General features: G+C 50.4%; 1 protein-coding gene and 1 long non-coding RNA gene across 4 annotated transcripts in view; one reads left to right on the plus strand and one right to left on the minus strand.

Annotated features, from left to right (window-relative positions):
• Positions 1-4,521: 4,521 nt before the first annotated feature.
• LOC148758923 (uncharacterized) lies at positions 4,522-5,141 on the minus strand. The gene is made up of 2 exons (XR_016020441.1): positions 5,041-5,141; positions 4,522-4,750 (listed from the first exon to the last, which is right to left on the minus strand). It is a non-coding gene; the product is annotated as an uncharacterized LOC148758923 (long non-coding RNA).
• A 62-nt stretch (positions 5,142-5,203) lies between these two features.
• RAB11FIP5 (RAB11 family interacting protein 5) overlaps positions 5,204-17,148 on the plus strand; it is a 38,046-nt gene continuing 26,101 nt past the window's right edge. The window contains exon 1 of one of the 3 annotated variants that reach the window (XM_074332165.2): positions 5,204-5,837. In XM_074332165.2, the coding sequence (XP_074188266.2) occupies positions 5,407-5,837 (431 nt within the window). In that variant the 5' untranslated portion in view covers positions 5,204-5,406. The remainder of the gene's footprint in view (positions 5,838-17,148) is intronic. The other 2 variants (XM_074332166.2, XM_019712855.3) reach the window with 2 other exon arrangements.

Genomic DNA, 17,148 nt, shown 5'->3' on the forward strand with positions numbered 1-17,148 from the left:
GCTATTCTGTATTTCCATAATGATCAGTTTGTCAATTTCTGCAAAAACACCAGCTGGGATTTTCATAGGGAATATGCTGAATCTAATTTATGTAGATAAATTTGGAGCATATAGCCATCTTAACAATATTAAGTCTTTTCATCCATGAACATAGTATGTCTTTCCATTTATTCAGGGCTGTTAATTTTTTTCTATCATGTTTTCTAGTTTTCAGTGTACAACTTTTACATTTCTTTTGTTAAATTCATTGACAAATATTTTATTATTTTGATACTCTTATAAATGGAATTGCTTTCTTATTTTATTTTCAGTTGTTCATTGCTAGGGTAGTATGTAGAAATACAATTGATTTTAGTATATTGATCTTGTATCCTGTAACCTTGCTAAGCCCATTTACCAGTTCTAATAGTTTCTAAGTGGAGTTCTTAGGATTTTCAATTTATAAGACTATACAATACAAAAATAGAGATAGTTTTACTGTTCCTTTCTTTCCAGTCTGAATGACTTTGATTTCTTTTTCTTGCCAATTGTCTTAGCTAGAACCGCCAGCAGAATGTTGAATAGAAGTGGAGAATGTCATTGTCTTATTCCTAATTTTAGGGAGTATATCATGATTTTAATGGCTATTATTTGTAAAGATGTCAATTTTTCTCATAAAAATTTGTCTCACGATTCCAAAAAGAACTAGAGCTCGTGTGCACGAATACATGGGTAAGAGTAGCTATAAAATCTTTGAAAAAAGAAATGAGTGAATATTTGCCCTTCCATTGTAATAAAGCATCTAAAAGGCAACACTAATTAAAATAAAATGGCACTGGCAGAATAATATAAATCTCAGTGGAACAGAATACAACATTCAGACTCTGTCTATATTATTTTAAGAACTTATATGAAAAAAAACCCCATTTGCAAAAGGACAGGGTTTTATAGTATCTGTTGGGAAACTTGAATAGCTGTCAGGGGAGAGAGGGTTAGATTTTCACTCCAAATCACTTACCAAAAATAGTTTCTGGAAGAATTTAAAGAGAATGAAAGAGCAAAGAAAAGCCAAGCAACTTAAAAACTAGAAAAAATATGAGGAATGTTATCGGACCTGAGTGTGAAAGAACTTAACTTTGAAACAATGGAAGAAATGAAAAGATTTGACTACATAACTTCTGTCAAAACATATTTGCAATAAATGTAAAAGACAAGATGTTATTATTCTTAACATACAAAGGGTTAACATAAATTAATAAGAAATTAAGGCTTCAAAGAAAAACAGTCATAGAAAATAGATGATTCAGAAAATAGACAACTCATTAAAAGAGGAAATACAATGAAAGAGGAAAGACTAATAACTGAAAAAAATGTTCAATCTCACTGTTACTTCAAATGCAAATGAGGTAACAAAGGAAGGAGGTACAACCTTTTACTTTCAGCAAAGATTTCTAAGATGATAATACTCATTACTAATTAGGATGTGTTGAGCTAGCTCTCATACTAACTCTGTGAGGTGATTTCTATTTTTAGGCCCATTTGATAGATGTGGAAACTGAGACTCAGTGGGGTTCAGTCATTTGCCCAAGCTTATACTGGTAGTAAGTGGTAGACCAGGGTTTGAACCTGGGCTGTGTGACTCTACTATGGTGAGGTGGGGAAGGAGGGGTGAAGGACGGGGAATTGTCGCTTGAAGAGCCAGGCAAATATATTTGAAGTGCCTATGTGGAAGGATCAATAGTCTTGGATGGTATTGCAGAGGAAAGCAACAAGTGGAAATTACACAAAGGACCACTCTTTTAAAGCAAGAACTGTCACAGCGGACTAGAGAGGCCCAGGAAGGCATGAGCACCCAGCCCTGGGGAGGTGGAGGAGGCAGGAGGGTCCTCCTCCTAACTCTCTTGGCTGGCTGCAGGGGATCGGGGTGTTGGTGGTCTCTTCTAGAGGAGGAAACACACCTAGTGGCCAAATCCTCAGTGTCTTCGGAGTTTCTGTTTTTTTTTCTCACCTGCAAACAGCTAGCAGATCCCTCCCTTTCCTCCTGAGGCCAAGTGACCCATAGGAGAGTCCTGCCTGGGTTCACTGCTTTCCTACAGCCCCAGTTCAGTGCCAACAGGAAGCCTGAGCTTGCCAAACTGCGTGGGCCAGGACAGGAGGAAGGAGAGCAGGAATAGCCCACCTCAGTTCTCTCACCTTTTCCTGGAGCCTTGCTACTCCACTGGGGAGGAGGAAAGTACGTAGGTAGGAGGAGGCAGTCCAGTTATGTTGGAGAGCTACAAACAGATGAAGCAGAACCATTAAAGGAGAGGGGCAAATATATGTTAGTTGTAGTTTGGTAAAGATACGTTTATTTACAAAGCCCTTAGGGAATCCATTCTTAAAGTGGGGGGCTTCATCCTTACTCTGTGACCTTGGGTAAGTCTGTTATCCCTTTTTATACCTTAGTTTCTTCACCTGTAAAATGGGTATGATAACACTTCTTGCTTTGTCAACTTTTCAAATGTATATACTATGTTTCCCCCAAAATAAGACTTAGCTGGACCATCAAGTCTAATATGTCTTTTGGAGCAAAAATTAACATAAGAATCGGTATTATACTATATTATATTATACCCGGTATTATATTATATGATACCTGGTATTATATTGTTATATTATATTATATTGTATTATATTACTATATTATATTATATTATATTAGACTGGGTCTTAAATTGTATTAAAATAAGACCAGGTCTTATATTAATTTTTGCTTCAAAAGATGCATTAGAACTGGTGGTCTGGCTAGGTCTTATTTTCGGGGAAACATGGTAGTGCTTAGATGATCAGTGTGGGGCGGCAGACTGCTGCAGGCAGTAGTCACTTAGACCCGAGTTCAAGTCCCATCTCTGCAACTTTCCCGTTGGAGACATGGGGAAAGTTACTCAAGTTCATTCTGCTTCAGTTTCATCATCAGTGAAACTGAGGGTGGCAACAGCACCTGCCTTAAATGGCTGTCTCTTGGGATAAATGAGATAATACATACAAAGTAAATGGTAGAACCAGGAAACCAAAGCCCACAGGTTTAATCATTACACTACAGTTGTCTCATAACCATAATGTACATAAAACAACAACATATAGTGTAGAGAAAAGACTGGAAGGAGCTACAACAAATTGTTAGTGTTTATTTCTGGATGGTGAGATTATGATGTATTTTTATTTTCTTTGTATTTTTTTCTGTATTTTCCAAATTACTTTTATAATCATAAAAAAGACTGTGTATGATGTTCAGATGCCTTGAGATCAATGGTGATGTTCTCCACTGCATTACAGTCTTTGACAGTATTTTCTCATGGAATCTCTTCAGCAGCTGTTTGAAGTAGTGATCATTATCCCCACTTTCTAGATGAGGGAATGAGGATGAGAGAGGTTAGAGAGCTGCCTTGAACTTCAGGTCTCATTGCTGCTAAGTGGTAGACAGCCTAGATCTATAGGCAGGTCTGGCTGTCTCCAAAGCTAGGTGCTGTCCACAGGGGTGCTGGACCATGGGGCTCAGTGCCAAGGACACCCCCACCCCAGTCTTCTGATCATAGAGTTAAGGTGGGAGGCTGTCAGGATTGGTCCTGTGGCAGGCGCGCTCCTGTGGGGCTCCTGCACTGGTTTCCTACATCCATATTCCTGGTAGAGGACATGGCCTGGAGAGTGGGGATTTTGGCATCCTTCTCTCACAGCAGAGGGAATCAAGGGGTACTGTGGAGAGTCTCCCCAAGAATGTAAATATTACCACTATAAATATAGGTATCTAGTAGAGGAACTAAAAATAATAGCATTACACAAGACTGAGGGAGGGAAGTGGGTGTGAGAGAGCGAAATTATTATCATAGCAGGAAGACAATAGATAACACGGCCATTCCTGCCTGACAAATCCAGATAGAGCTCTGCAAGTATTTTACCTAGAGAGAGGGAGGTAACTGCCAGCCTTGAAAACACAAATGGCTGTAAGTTGTTATCCCTGATTCCAGAGGTAGAGTGGGAGTTTTTGCTTTTCATAAGTGATTCTGTCCTATTTGGTTTTTTAAAAGCTATATATGTGTGTTGCATTTTTAAAAATCATTTTTAAAATATAGGCTCTGACAGTAAAAAAAAAAAAAAAAAAAAAAAAAAGTACAGGGTTTGGGGTCATCTGTGTGTATTCAAATCCTACCTCCGTCAGTTACAGATCTTGGGCAGGATGATAACCTCTCTAAACTTCAATTTTATCTTCAGGAAAAAAAGGGATAAAAACCATATTCACCCTGCGGGGTTACTCTGAGGACAAAATGAGGTAATTAATGCATATAAAGCACACAAACCAGTACTGGCCGAAATTCAGCTTCTATAATTATTAACCACTGTTACCATTATTAATTATAAGCCAAGCGTGCTAGTAATACCCAGGTTTTTTCACATAGTAGGCACTTAATGGATGAAATAGTTTAAAACCCTCAGCAGAGCCTATAATTTTTCCCAACTCGTGACGCATGAGCTCCAGCGCTCTGAGTGAACACTTAAATATTGATGTGGTTACTCATTTATTCATCACTCTGCGCTCCGCTGCAGTGTTCGCTGAGGTTGAGCCCAGCTCTCTGGCCTCCAGCGCTGAGGTCTCGCCGCATCCGTGGTTGCCTCCTGCGCGGAGGTTGGAGGCAACTGCAGCTCACCCTCTTCTAGGTCGCTGATGGGGGGCCGTCACGTGGAGGAACGCGAATCGTTTCTAGTTTCACTCGGCATCTTCCAGAACAGGAGCGGGCTGGAGAAGGGGGAGCGCGGCTCGAGAAGAGAAGGGCAGCCGGGTTACGCATCACCCCCACATGCCCGCACCAACGGGATGGCCATCCCGGACCCGGGCAGTTTTTAGGGCGGAGCAGGGACATCTTAAAGGAAGATGTGGGATTGGCCGCGAGACGCCGAGCAGGCATTTCAGAACCCGCAGAGGGTGTCGCGCAGCCCCCCAGGGAGGCGGGATTTCTCGGGCGCCCCCAGCCCTGGGCGGGGCCAACGAGGGAGCCCCGCCCACCCCTCTGCAGAGGCCGCGCGCACCTCGGCTTCCTACAGCCTCCGCGAGTGTACCGTGGACAGGACGAGGGCGTGGTGGCCAGCGTGCCCGCAGCACTGCCGCACCGCGCGGGGCTGGGTCGAGGCCGCCGGCCGCGGGGCGGGGCGGGGGGCGGGGCGCTGACGTCGCCGCACGGCAGGCGGCCGGGGAAGCGGAGCGGCGGGAGGCAGCGGCCGGCTCGGCCCAGCGCAGCCGGCAGCTGCAGCGGTTGGGTGTGCGGGCGGTAGCGGCGGCGGTGGCGGCGCTCCTACCCGGCTCCTGACCGCCTCCCGCCGCTGCCCGGTTTCTCACTCGGTCCCGGTGTCTGCGCCGGGTTGGGCCAGCCCACGCCCGCCGCCGCTTCCCCCGCCATGGCCCTGGTGCGGGACGCCGAGCCGGCGGCTGGGCCCTCTCGCTGGCTACCCACGCACGTTCAGGTGACCGTGCTGCGGGCCCGCGGACTGCGGGGCAAGAGCTCGGGCGCGGGCAGCACCAGCGACGCGTACACGGTAATACAGGTGGGCCGTGAGAAGTACAGCACGTCGGTGGTGGAGAAGACGCCGGGCTGCCCCGAGTGGCGCGAGGAGTGCTCCTTTGAGCTGCCGCCCGGCGCCTTGGATGGCCTGCTGCGGGCGCAGGAGGCTGATGCGGGCCCGGCGCCCTGGGCCGCGGGCTCCGCCGCTGCCTGCGAGCTGGTGCTCACCACCATGCACCGCTCACTCATCGGCGTCGACAAGTTCCTGGGCCAGGCCACGGTGGCGCTGGACACGGTCTTCGGTGCAGGCCGCGCCCAGCACACACAGTGAGTGAGGGGCGCGGGGCGCGGAGACGGTTAAAGGCCTGTCCTGGCGGGGCGGGTGGCGTAGCAGGACCTCGAACCTCCGCCTGGGCAGTGCGCCCTTAACCTCGTGCTAAAGGGCGTAAACCGACAAGTTGGTTCTTCGCATATCGGGTCCCCTCCCGACACCCAAACGTGCGCCCGGCGGTGTTTGGCCGCTGGTGGGCCTTGGGAGGCTCGGGGAGGTGTGAATGGTGGCCTAGCGTAGATTGTCAAGTCAAGTTAGAAGTAGGATCCCGAGACTCTTGAAGTGTGGGAACCTCAAAAAGGAAAACCTTGGGACCATTCCTTGGGCCTCCTGGCGGGTCTCTCTGTCCTAGAAGGGGAGGGGAACTGCTGGCGCCTGACCCAAGCCAGGCCTGCAGGAGAGTGGAGAGGTGCTACCTCGTCCTGTGGGGGAAGGAAGGTGCAGTGTTGCCCTCAAGGGTGAGATTGAACCAAGGTGTCCCACCAGATCTAGAGACTGTGAGGGTATCTGCTTCCTGTCTGGTACTGGGATACCCTATTCCGCTTAGAGAGAGCCCTGGACTCTGCCCCTCTGTGTCTCTGGTCTGAGAACAAGAGAACCTCTAAGTGAAGGAAAGAAAAACACCTTAGTTAGGCTTCCAGTTCCTGCCTGTCCTGCGTGAGGTGGAAACAGCCGCATGGTTAATGCACAGCAGGGGATTATCTCCCAGTAACTTCCACCTAGAAGGGCCAGTGAGGTTTTTTTAATCATTTATTTTGGCAGCGTTTAACCTGCCCTGTGTTAAGATCAAGGCTTCAGACTTGGAGCCTCATTTCCTGTTTTGGGCTTGGGAAAGATCTGGAAGCCAGTCCCCAGGACTGACAACCTGCTGTGGATCACTCAAGTGATCAGCTGGGGTCACACCTCCCCTGGGCCGTGGATGGGGCGGGTGAGGGGATGAGGGCAGGGGTGTGCCCTAGGTGGGGACAGGTGCTGGAAAGGTTTGCCTGAGTGGATTGGCATTGCACTGTGTACGCCTAGGGAGGCTGGCCGGAGAACAGTGAGCCCGGTGCAGACCCAAAAGAAAGCAGGAGTTGGATAGAAAAGGATCTGACCTTGAATGTTTTTCAAAATATGGGTAGGGAAGGGCCTTCCTACATGGCTCTTTGAAGCACAGGGCAGGTTCTGGGCAGGGCTGTGACCTGCCTCCATCTCCCCCTCCCCTGGCCTTCTCTCCTTCCCTCATGACTTGCTGTTTGGTTGCTGGGTGTGGGATCATGTGGTATAGCTTGGCCCTTGTTTTGCTTCTTTCCTCCCCTTTTCTGTCCTCTCCCTCCTTTCTGGCTCAGGGAGCCCAAGCAAGTGGGTGTGGGGCGGAAAGCTCTCCCTTGGATCTCTTAGCCCTTTCTTTTTCTGAAGAGGCTATTTGCAAATTCATTCCCCCCCTTTCTTTCTTAGTTCTTAACCTCCACCTCTCAGCTAACCTGACTAGACTGGTAGGTGACACATCTGGGGGGCACACAGAAAAGTCTCCAGGCTTGTAGAGAGGGGCTTCTGGGAAGTCAGTGACTTGGGGAGGGGCTTTTATTTTATTTTATTTTTTGTTTCCTGCCCTTGTTTCTTCTTGGCCTGCGTATCTTGCTCAGCTGGGCTATCTATGGGTGTAGGCCCAAGTGGGCCTGTTTTCTGACAAGGACAGCTCCTCTTGGAGAATTTGACTTGCCACCACTTGATCTGAATGGGAGCCTTACTTGACTTTGTAGAAGTCATCTTTCCACCAGAATCGTTCCGCACCCAACTGGCTGCCTATCCTTTGATGCGCTGACCTAGATTATTTATAGAACCTGAGAGGGTAGGGAGGAGAGGGACACTTGTGGGCAGAGAAAAAGTCTGTGAAATCAGCCTGATTTTCTAGTATACAGGACCTCACAGCATGCCCACTGACAGAGGTTGAGGGCTGCTTGTCCCCACTCTGTCCTCACTTCCCACCTTTGACTCTAATGGCCACTCCTGGTGGCCTTTCCTGGAACACACTGGCGTGGACTGCTACGACAGGAGTCTGCACATTGCCCAGTGGTAGAGGGCAAGACGGAGAGGACCAGGGTGTATCCTCCTCAGCTTTGGATAATGATGGAAAAGAACAGTATCACACTTTAACTCCAGGAACCACTGGTGGTGCTCTCAAGGAGGGCAGATGGTAGCCTTGTATCATCAAGAAAGAACCTGGCTGGGGAAGGGCAGGTTCATGGTTAAGAGGAAAGGTCTATAGAATGTAATGGAAGAAATTCCAGTCCCAAACCTGCCACCTTGTGGCAAGTCAAGTAAATTCTTGGTGCCTCAGTTTTCTCATCTGTAAAATGGGGCTAATTTATACCTTCATAAAGTTCATGTAAGAGATGACATGAGAATGCAATTAAAGTACCCAGCGCAGTTCCTGGACATGGTTGGAAATCAATGAACAGAAGTGATGGTGGAGGGAGGTTTTGGTAACAATGTCCAGTAGTTCTGGTCTGGAAGACATCCCCTGCCCTGTAAGAGTCTTTCATGTGATGGGGGAGAGACAATATAGAACTTAGAGCCTGGGAAAGCCCCAGGACTGTGGGTGGCAGGGTACATACAGGAGTAGGAGAGCTCCTGATGAAATGGGCTGGCCCTTTGCAGCCTTCCACCATTCTCTTTGCTGCTAGAGATTTGAGAACTAGGGCCAGACTTGGGAGGCCTCTGCAGCCCAGAAGCCAGGACTCAGATCAGCCTGCAAGTCTGCAGCTCTCCTCCCCAGCAGTCTTGCCAGGAGCTGCCCTTGCCCTCTCAGAAATGCAAGGCAGCAGAGTATTTAAGAACCTGGAGATCGGGGTTTCAATCCCAGTTCTGTGACCTAACTATCAGGCAAGTTACTTAACCTGTTTCCTCCTTTCTACAAAGGTCATGATAATAATCATAGAATTGTACAGAAAATAAGACAGTGTCAATGAAAGCCTTGATATAGTTCTGGAACCATAGCAAGCTTTTAAATACCAGTGTTGGGATTATTCTCAGGGCCGTGCTTTGTGTAATGATGGTGATGGTGGTGGCTGGGGTGCTTAACAGCCCCTGAAGCTCCTTTGTCAGTGCAGTGCTCTTAGAGGGGAGGGATTTCACTGGGGACTTCCAAATAATTGAAGAGGAAATTACCCAAACAAAATTGAATATAGTACACAAAGACATTGATTATAACCCTTTCTCCTTAGTAAAGCCATCCATGGATCACCATGGGTCTGAAAATCCTGAGCTGCTTCTCCACTATTTCCTTTTTGGTTTTCCCCTCCAGCACCCTTCCTGGTATATCCCAGGGGCTGCTCTGTGTGGAGTAAAATGGTCCCTACCATAAAGAACCCCTGTCCTGGGCCTGTTGGATCAGTGGTTAGAGTTTGGCCCCCTGGGAAAGCCGAGGCTGTGGGCTCGATTTGGGTTGGGACGAGTTTGTCTTTTTTCATCCCAAAGAGTAAAACTGTTGTGACCGTGGACAGGCTGCTAACTGTGACCCCCCAAGAGGCTCTCATCATTGTGCATTGATTGTATTGGGGGCCCCCTGGAGTCCTGTGGCAGAGGATGACTTCAGCTTGAGACCAGAGCCTTCTGGCAGGAGACCTCTTGAGGAGGGAGGGTTTGGGGCACGGGCAGAGACACTGTAGGGAAAATGCAGCCTTGTCGGTCTAAGGTTGGGATGGTCTTTGAGGGCATCCACCCGTCCCTTAGCCTCCAGATGGGTCACATGGTACTGTTGTGGGCAGATGGCGCGTGGCCTCACACAGCCTTCTCTCCACCGGTTTCCAGATATGACTGCTCCTTAGGAAGCAGCTGAGGCCACGAGGGTCCTTGGCTGTGGCTCCTGTTCCAGCCCCAGGCCTGGAGTTGGAGGGCTGGGGGGCTGTCTGGGAAGTCGCTTTGGCTGCCAGGCAAGGGTGTGGCTATACTGAGAAGCCAGTCATTAGGACACAGGAGGCTCCATCTCTCTCCCATAGTTATGGGGCAGTTTTTATTTGGCGTGGTTGGAGCAGCAGCGTCTGGGGCAGTGGGGAGGGGTAGGAAGTGAGTCCCCTGTCAGACTGGGCGGCTCCTCCCAGCTGGCACAGCAACTTCCCCTTCCCTCTGCATCTGGTGCTAGGCGGTAACCCCATGTCTGCCCTGTTCTCCTCTCCCTGTAGGCAGCCAGGGCCAGGCGCAACTCAGCAGAGCCTCCATCCCAGGTGACCTTGAGGGCTGTCCCTTTCCTCTGCTGGGGGCTGCCCACCTCGTTTGTTATTGCTGCCACCTTGGTGCTGTGACGCTCTCGCCCTTATCCAGATGTTTCCCCTCCCCTCCCCACCCTGAGTGGGGACAGATAATGAACACAATGACAGGAGCTCTGTGTTCTCTGGGAATCACTACTCTTTTTCTTCCTTGCGCAAGGTCAGCCCTCTGCAAAACAAAGCTTTGCCCTTCCCCACGGCCAAGTAATAAAAATAAGTCCACAATGTGGGTCCTTTTTGTACCTGGCAGTCCTGTCAGGGAAGTCTGATTGCTTTGCTCTTCCTGAGCTGGCCGAGAAGCCCTTAGGCTCTTTCTTCCCTCCCTCAGGTGATGGCCGCCAGACAGGGGTGCTGGCTGGGCTTGGCAGGCCGTTTTGAGGCCCAAGTGTGGGACTGGCCCTAGGCCTCTCCGTAGTGAGCAGTAACCCCACAAGTTCAGCTCCCAGGCGGCAGCGCTTCAGAGGAGCAGCACGGAAGGGGCTTTGTCACCAGCTACCTCGACCTTCAGTTGACCCAGGGGTGGGGGTGGAAAGCACAGCCCTTAATGCTGGAATTCTAATGTCAGAGCTAGAAGAGTGCTTATAGTGTGGAAATTGAGGCTGGGAAGGGAGAGTGACATGCTGTCAGCTACTCAGCAGCTGACAGAGTGTTGTTTCTGTTGGGCCCTGGCAGCCAGAAGAGAGAGCATTTGGGACCTTACGTGCGTCCCTAGGCACTTTCTGTGCAAGTGCCTGTGGGGTTAGTGAGAGGGGGCCATTTTAGCTGGGATTGGGAAGGGGGCCTTGGGGCTCATCTGTCAACCTGGAGGGCAGTCTAATAATCCAAAGGTCTTTCTGGAGTGCCTGGGCAAGGCTGAGGGAGGGTGTACATAGACACCCCAGCCTCCATGCCTGGAGGGCGCAGTCTTATTAGGAGAATGGACCCCCGCATTTGGAGGAAGGGCCATAGCCAGGTGCTTTATTTTGGGGCCTAGCCAGGGAGCACTGGAGATATTCAGAACAGATAGAGCACCTGGAGTCAGCTGCGGTCAAGGAAGTCCTCCTTGAGGAGGGGACACACACCAAAGACCTATCAGCCTGGCCATCAGAGCGCCACCCACCTTCTCCGAGTTCCACACCGACCGCATGCGGTACTGTTATTATTGCCTTGTTGGCCTAGTGTATCAGCCATTAAGCCCTTTCTAGGTGCTACCACTGTCGGAAGGACTTGACACATTAGCTCACAGCAATTCCTAGAGACATAGGTACTGTTATGTGCAACAGATGGAGAAACACTGAGAGGCGAGGTGACTATTTTTCTAAAGGCACACAGTACACGGCAGAGCCAGGATTTGGACCCAGGCGCTTGGCTTCGCGTTCTGCGGCTCTTCACCACCATGCCGTACCGGCCGTCTCGGTGTCCCCGTGTCTCCCATGGTCCAGCTCTGCATGGGACTAGGTGCTCAGCAGCTACCCTCCTGAGGGTTCCTCTCTCCTTCCAGAGCACAGCTCGCGGGTGGCATTCGGGGCTCTGTAAGCATGACCCGCTTCCCCCGTGTGAGGCCTTGCTGACTGGGTCAGCGTGTTTGGTCAGTGGCTCTGGGTCTGCGGCGTCTGTGTGTCTGTCTGGGATGGGGGCATTGCCTGTCACTTTGGGAAGGAGGGTATCACTGCCACCAGGGTGTCTCTCCGGAGTCGGGGAGGTGTGGGAAGCTCAGCCTTGGCCCTGGCCACCCTCACCTCAGGGAGATTGCTCCTGTTGGCTTACGTAGTTAGTACAGCAGGGCAGATACAGGACTTCCTGTCCTTACCCAAGTCATCAATCACATGCTTGTTTCCCTGTGACAGAGCTCTGAGCCATCCAGTTCCTCCCCACAGCGATGCAGTCATTTGCTTTTTCTTTTCTTCCTTTTTTTTTTTTTTGTTCAGGATCTAGGAAGCGCTGTGCCTGGATCAGGGCTTTGGAGGAAACAAAAGAAAGAACATGGATAGCCCTTTCCTTAAAAGGGTGAAAATATGTTTGAGACAAGACTTACACATGAAGGGTAGTTAACCTACAAAGCAGCATATAGAAAGTGTGAGAGAAGGAAAGGGCCAGAAGAAAGGCCAACTCTCTAGGGTTGGAGTGATCAGGGAGGATTTCCTGGGGGAGGTGGGACATTGAATGACTGCGGGGGGGGGGGGGGCCGTGTTGTGGGCTGCGCAGATTTCTGGGAGGGAGACTAACCCCTCCAGAAGAGGAGGTGAGTGCTGTGGGCTTGGGCCAGGAGAGGGAGTGGAAGGGAGCCAAGCTTAGTTTCCTATGTGCCTCTCTCAGCAAAACAGTCTGTAGCTCACCTGGTTCAAATTCTAAAGGTACAGAGAGTATGCAATGAAAAGCCTCCCTTGCCCTGACCTTGAGTCACCCGGCTCCTCTCTTCAGGGGCCACCGACATTACCAGTACTTGTGTGACCTGCCAAAGGTATTCCATGCATTTAAAAGACAACACGTGATGTATTTTCTCCCTCCCCCCCCCCCCCTTGTGTGCACAAACACAACATTCTCCACACACAGGTCTACCTGTGGTCAACCTGACTTGCCCACAGAGGGATGTTTGTTGTGTGTCTCGACCTGTGGTGACTCTGAACCGAGACCCTGGCAGAGGGATGGGCCCTAGTTAGGTTTGTCCTCCTAACCCAAGACTCCTTTTTGGGGTGAATATAAGGTTAGGAGCAAACTGGGGAGGGGCATGTGGCTAAGTAGAATTTCTTATTCCTGTGTGCCCGACCTCCCCGAGTGAGGGCGTCTGGCTGGCTCTCTGCTTCCTCCTCGGCAGGGTCCTCGCTGGTTGGTCCTGGGCCACCTCATTCCCACTGGGCTGTTGACAGCCTATAAAAGGCCCTTGATAGACACTAAACCCAAATCTTTACAGATGGTTTGTCCTACTTTTCAGAGCGCTTTACCAGCATCGCCTCGTTTCGTTCTTCCCTGAGGGCTGGCAGGGTGACCCCCATTTTTACAGATGTGGAGTGTGGGGTCTCAGGAGGTGGAATGACCTGTTCAAAGTCACATGACTAGTTAGTGGCAGCCAGGTTTCTGACCTCCAAGCCCACTGCTTTTTTCCCTACATCATGCTTTCGGCGATACATACTTTCTGTTGCTATCTGGGGTGGTTAGACTTGTCTCCAGGCATTTTTATAGCTTTTTCTCTGCTGGGTGAGTGCGTCTGGGCCACGTCTGAGGCAGCTGGCGGTGACAGACCTTTGGAGCCTCCAGCAGTAGGAGGGATGAGGGTTAGCCAAGATGTTTATGCCCAGGAAGGAGGGAGGCGGGCTTGGCTGGGGTCTGCAGGGAGCTGAGTTAGCCATGTCCACGGAGGCAGGGGAAACTCATGAAGGGATGGTTCTGGGCTCCGATGACTGTTGGTGCCAGGCATGGTGCCAGGGTAGCCGATAAGAATCATCTTCTGGCCTGATAGGAAGCAATATCCTGTCCTACGATTGTGTCTGGCTTGCAGTTCTACTGTAGATACCAAATCAAAGGGTGGTTCGGTTGTGGGTGTGGGGAACCAGAAGGGGACTGGCCTGCTCCCTGTACCCCTCATGTCTGATAGTGTGTCAGGACGACTGCTGGGGTGAGGGGGTGGCATTTGGAGAGAGGGAAGGTGTCTGGATGGAGGAGACTCTGGGGAAAGGTTTTCCAGCTGTCTCTCCAAACTGAGTAATAACAGTTTTAGTTGGCATTTCTCCCTGCCCCTAACGGGCTTATTTTTAGAGAGGTGAAATGGCTGGTTTAAAGCCACTTAGTAAGTTGGATTAAGGACTAGAATCCAGGTCTCCTGGCTTCAAACCCACTGGGGTGTTCCCACCTATGCGCTTAAAAATGTTTTCAACTTATTTTTGTAACTAGCCGAGCCCTCCCGATTCCATCTCATTTAGCCAGCAGGTGTTAGAAGGTGTTCCGTATATCAGGTCCTAGGCTGTGGGGGATAAAAGGTGGGTAACAGCCCCTGCTGTCAATAAGTTGTGAGAGTGCAGGGTGGAGTGGCTCTGCCTGAGTGGCCTGCAAGGGGATGAAAGCTGGCCCCTCCCACCTTCGCCATTGCTTCTGTCCTAGTTTAGGATTTTTATTATTTTTTTTTTAACCTCTGCTCTGGACTGTTATTATAAGCTGCTGCTGCTGCTGCTGCTATTTTTTTATTTTTTTATTTTTATTAACCAGAATGCCAGGTTTGTTAATTTATGATGAGAAATAACTGCTAAGGCTTCAGGAGTTGCTCAGGTCAGCCCATCTATGGGACCTGCCCGGGCTGCGCCAGCTTCCTGCTGGCCTCCCTCCCTCACCCCTCTGCTGTCCCTCACTCTTCTTCCAGCACAGCTGCCGTCAGGCCCTGTCCTTGTTTTGTCCCCTGTAGCGCTCCTCGCGGACAGAATACAGTTACAGCTCTTTAGCATGATGTTTGAGGAAGGCTCCTATCTGCCCCAAAGCACCTTCCTGCCTGTCTTCGCCTGTCCAGCCCTGGGCATCTTGTGTTTTCTGTTCCTTCCACCTGGAATATCTTCCCACCCCCGTGCTTGCCTCCTTCCTACCCGTTGTTCAAGGCCAGTAGACATGCCATGCCATTCCCTAGCTCTCCTGAAATCATCTTCCTACTTCTTTGAACCTTCCTGTGCAGCTTATTTGTGCATTTTTGTGGTGTTGATCTCCTTCTTCTTTTATTCATGGGGCTATCTTATTTCTCCACCAACATGTAAGCTTCTCGAGGACACTCCCTTACTTGTTCCCTTGTTTCTGGAAAATTCCTGGGAAATGTTTTGCGCGGAGGCCTGGGTGAGGCCACCTTTGGTTGGGTGGGGTTTCACTGGCGAGTGAGTTTCCTGTGCCTCTAAGATGCTGCGAATGACAGGTTGGGATGTGAGGCCCCCACGCGCCAGGCCCTGTGGCCATGAGTCGGTGCTTAGCACAGGCTCGGGACAGGACCAGGCTGGGCTCAGTCATAGGACAAGGAGAAAAAGCCTGTGTCCTGGCCCAAGGCTGCTCCCCGACCTCCTTAAGGGCCTAATGTAAACCCCTTTTAGTCCTAGGCGGAGAAGGAGAGTATAAATGAATCAGCGCTCCCTAAATGCTTCCATATGTGTTTTCAACCTTTCCCCACAGATTCAGGTGCTTTTTCAAAAACATAACCATCATACCATTACCACACACACAAAATAACTCCTTACTAATCCCTTGGTATCCAGTCCATATTCAGGTTTCCCTGATATACAACTGTCTCTTCATAGGTGGTTTGTGGAGTCCAGATCCAAACAGGGCTCCCGTATCGTGCCTGGTGTTAGGTCTCCCAGTATAACAGTTTCCTCCCTCTGTGTTTCATACCCTCCCCGATGGAGAGGCTGGGCCACTGTCCGTGAGAATATCCCACACTGTGGCCCCGGACGATGGGTTCCTCAGGATGCCCGTCACCCTAATTCTCCAGCCCCTGAACACTAGGTCTGGAAGGCCTGTTCCCCAGGCGCCATCTCCAGGCAGGAGTCTTTCCACGTGTGGTGGCCGACTGCTGCATGGCCTGAGCGAGTCTGCGACTCACCTTCAGGGAGGCCCAGGTTAAGCTGTGGGCTGTGGGCTGGTAGCCTGACCCAGCCGCTCTGACGTCTCCAGCACCCTCTCTCCCAGTGCTTTTAGTGTGCACTGATGATGGTTGCATTCTAGGTCTCCAGGTCTGTCTTTTATGTATTGCATTTGTTTATCTCTCTATCAGGAATCTGGCATAAGGAATCTGACCTCTCAATTGTCTGGTCACTCTACACAGGGAATGGCAGGCTGCAATAGCAGGAATGACGGTTTTTTTTGCTGTTACTTTTCAGTTAGTGACGACTTTCAAATGAAGACTCCACCCTGCCCCTGATAGTGTCATGATCCTAGTCACTTACATGGAGTTTCCTGCCAGAGCAGAGACTGCAGGGCCTCCTGCGCCTAGGGAGGCAGCACACAGGGTGGCATATCTCTGGAGGCTGCAGGTCTTTTGAGGGCAGATGATTTCACCTACGCAGCACCATTTGAAATGGCCGGTGGCTGGCCTGGAGTGCAAATCTGGGGCAGACAATGTTATGGACAGATATTTTGGTGTTTTCTCCTAGTTTTCCACAACTTCTAGTTTTTGAGTCACCTGTCTTCCCCCTCTGGAACCCTAATTCCCCCCTTCCCCCATTTGTATGAACTCTCTAGGGGAACTAGAAGTGGAGAGTAAGGCTGGGAAAGGAGAGCTGGGTCAGGATTTCTTCCTCTCCTTCACGTTGGCTCCTCACTTTCCCTTCTAGAAGATTCTCCAGCCAGTACGTAGAGCAGCACAGTTGTCTTTCCTAAGGGCCTGTTGGCTTCAGTTGCCGCGGGGGGGTGTGGGGGGGTGGAGTTCGATTCTACATTTGTCAGTTTTGCAGGCCCCTCATCCCCAGCGTGGTAGTAGCTGTTCACTAGCCCAAGGTCAGGTCGGTTTCCCAAGGCTGGAGCAGCGGCCACAGCCAGAAAAGAGAGGTTGCAGAGCCGGTGGGTTGCAGCTGTAGCACGTGAGGCTCAGGTGGGGACCGACCCTGGGAAGCTGGAGATTGTGCTGTTGGGGGCATGACGGAAACAAGCTGTGGGAGCAGTCCGCTCCAGCCTGCTCGCAGACGTCCTTGGCTGTTTTCCTGTCTCTGGAGCCCCCTTCTTCGGCCTGTAGGGTGTGCGAGGATCAGACCGAGCGCTGCAGCATGACGCTGGGGAGTGTCAGGGCTGTTGGCCCGCTTCTTGCCCATTGTGAGTGGGAACTGGGGAGCAGTGCCTGTCCTCTGCCTTGGGAGCTCAGCTTGGGTGCCATGCATTTGGGCAGGAAGGCAAAGACCTGCCCTTCTGATTCCTTTCTGCCCTCCCTACTCTAGAGCAGGTGTTCTTAGCACTTTTTGTGCCACAGACCCCTTCTCGGAACAAGATCTTCAACTACATAGGATCACACAGTACACAAGTGACATGGAAGCACATTTATTAATATGTTAGAACATTTGCTAAAGTAACATGTGCTGTATTGCTATGTTAAATAATGTGATCCAGTGGTGGTCTAAGAACTTTA

The sequence above is a fragment of the Rhinolophus sinicus genome, chromosome 2 (assembly GCF_057876585.1).
Source record: "Rhinolophus sinicus isolate RSI-liver-muscle chromosome 2, RSI-T2T, whole genome shotgun sequence".
In the NCBI taxonomy this organism is placed as follows: Eukaryota; Metazoa; Chordata; class Mammalia; order Chiroptera; family Rhinolophidae; genus Rhinolophus; species Rhinolophus sinicus.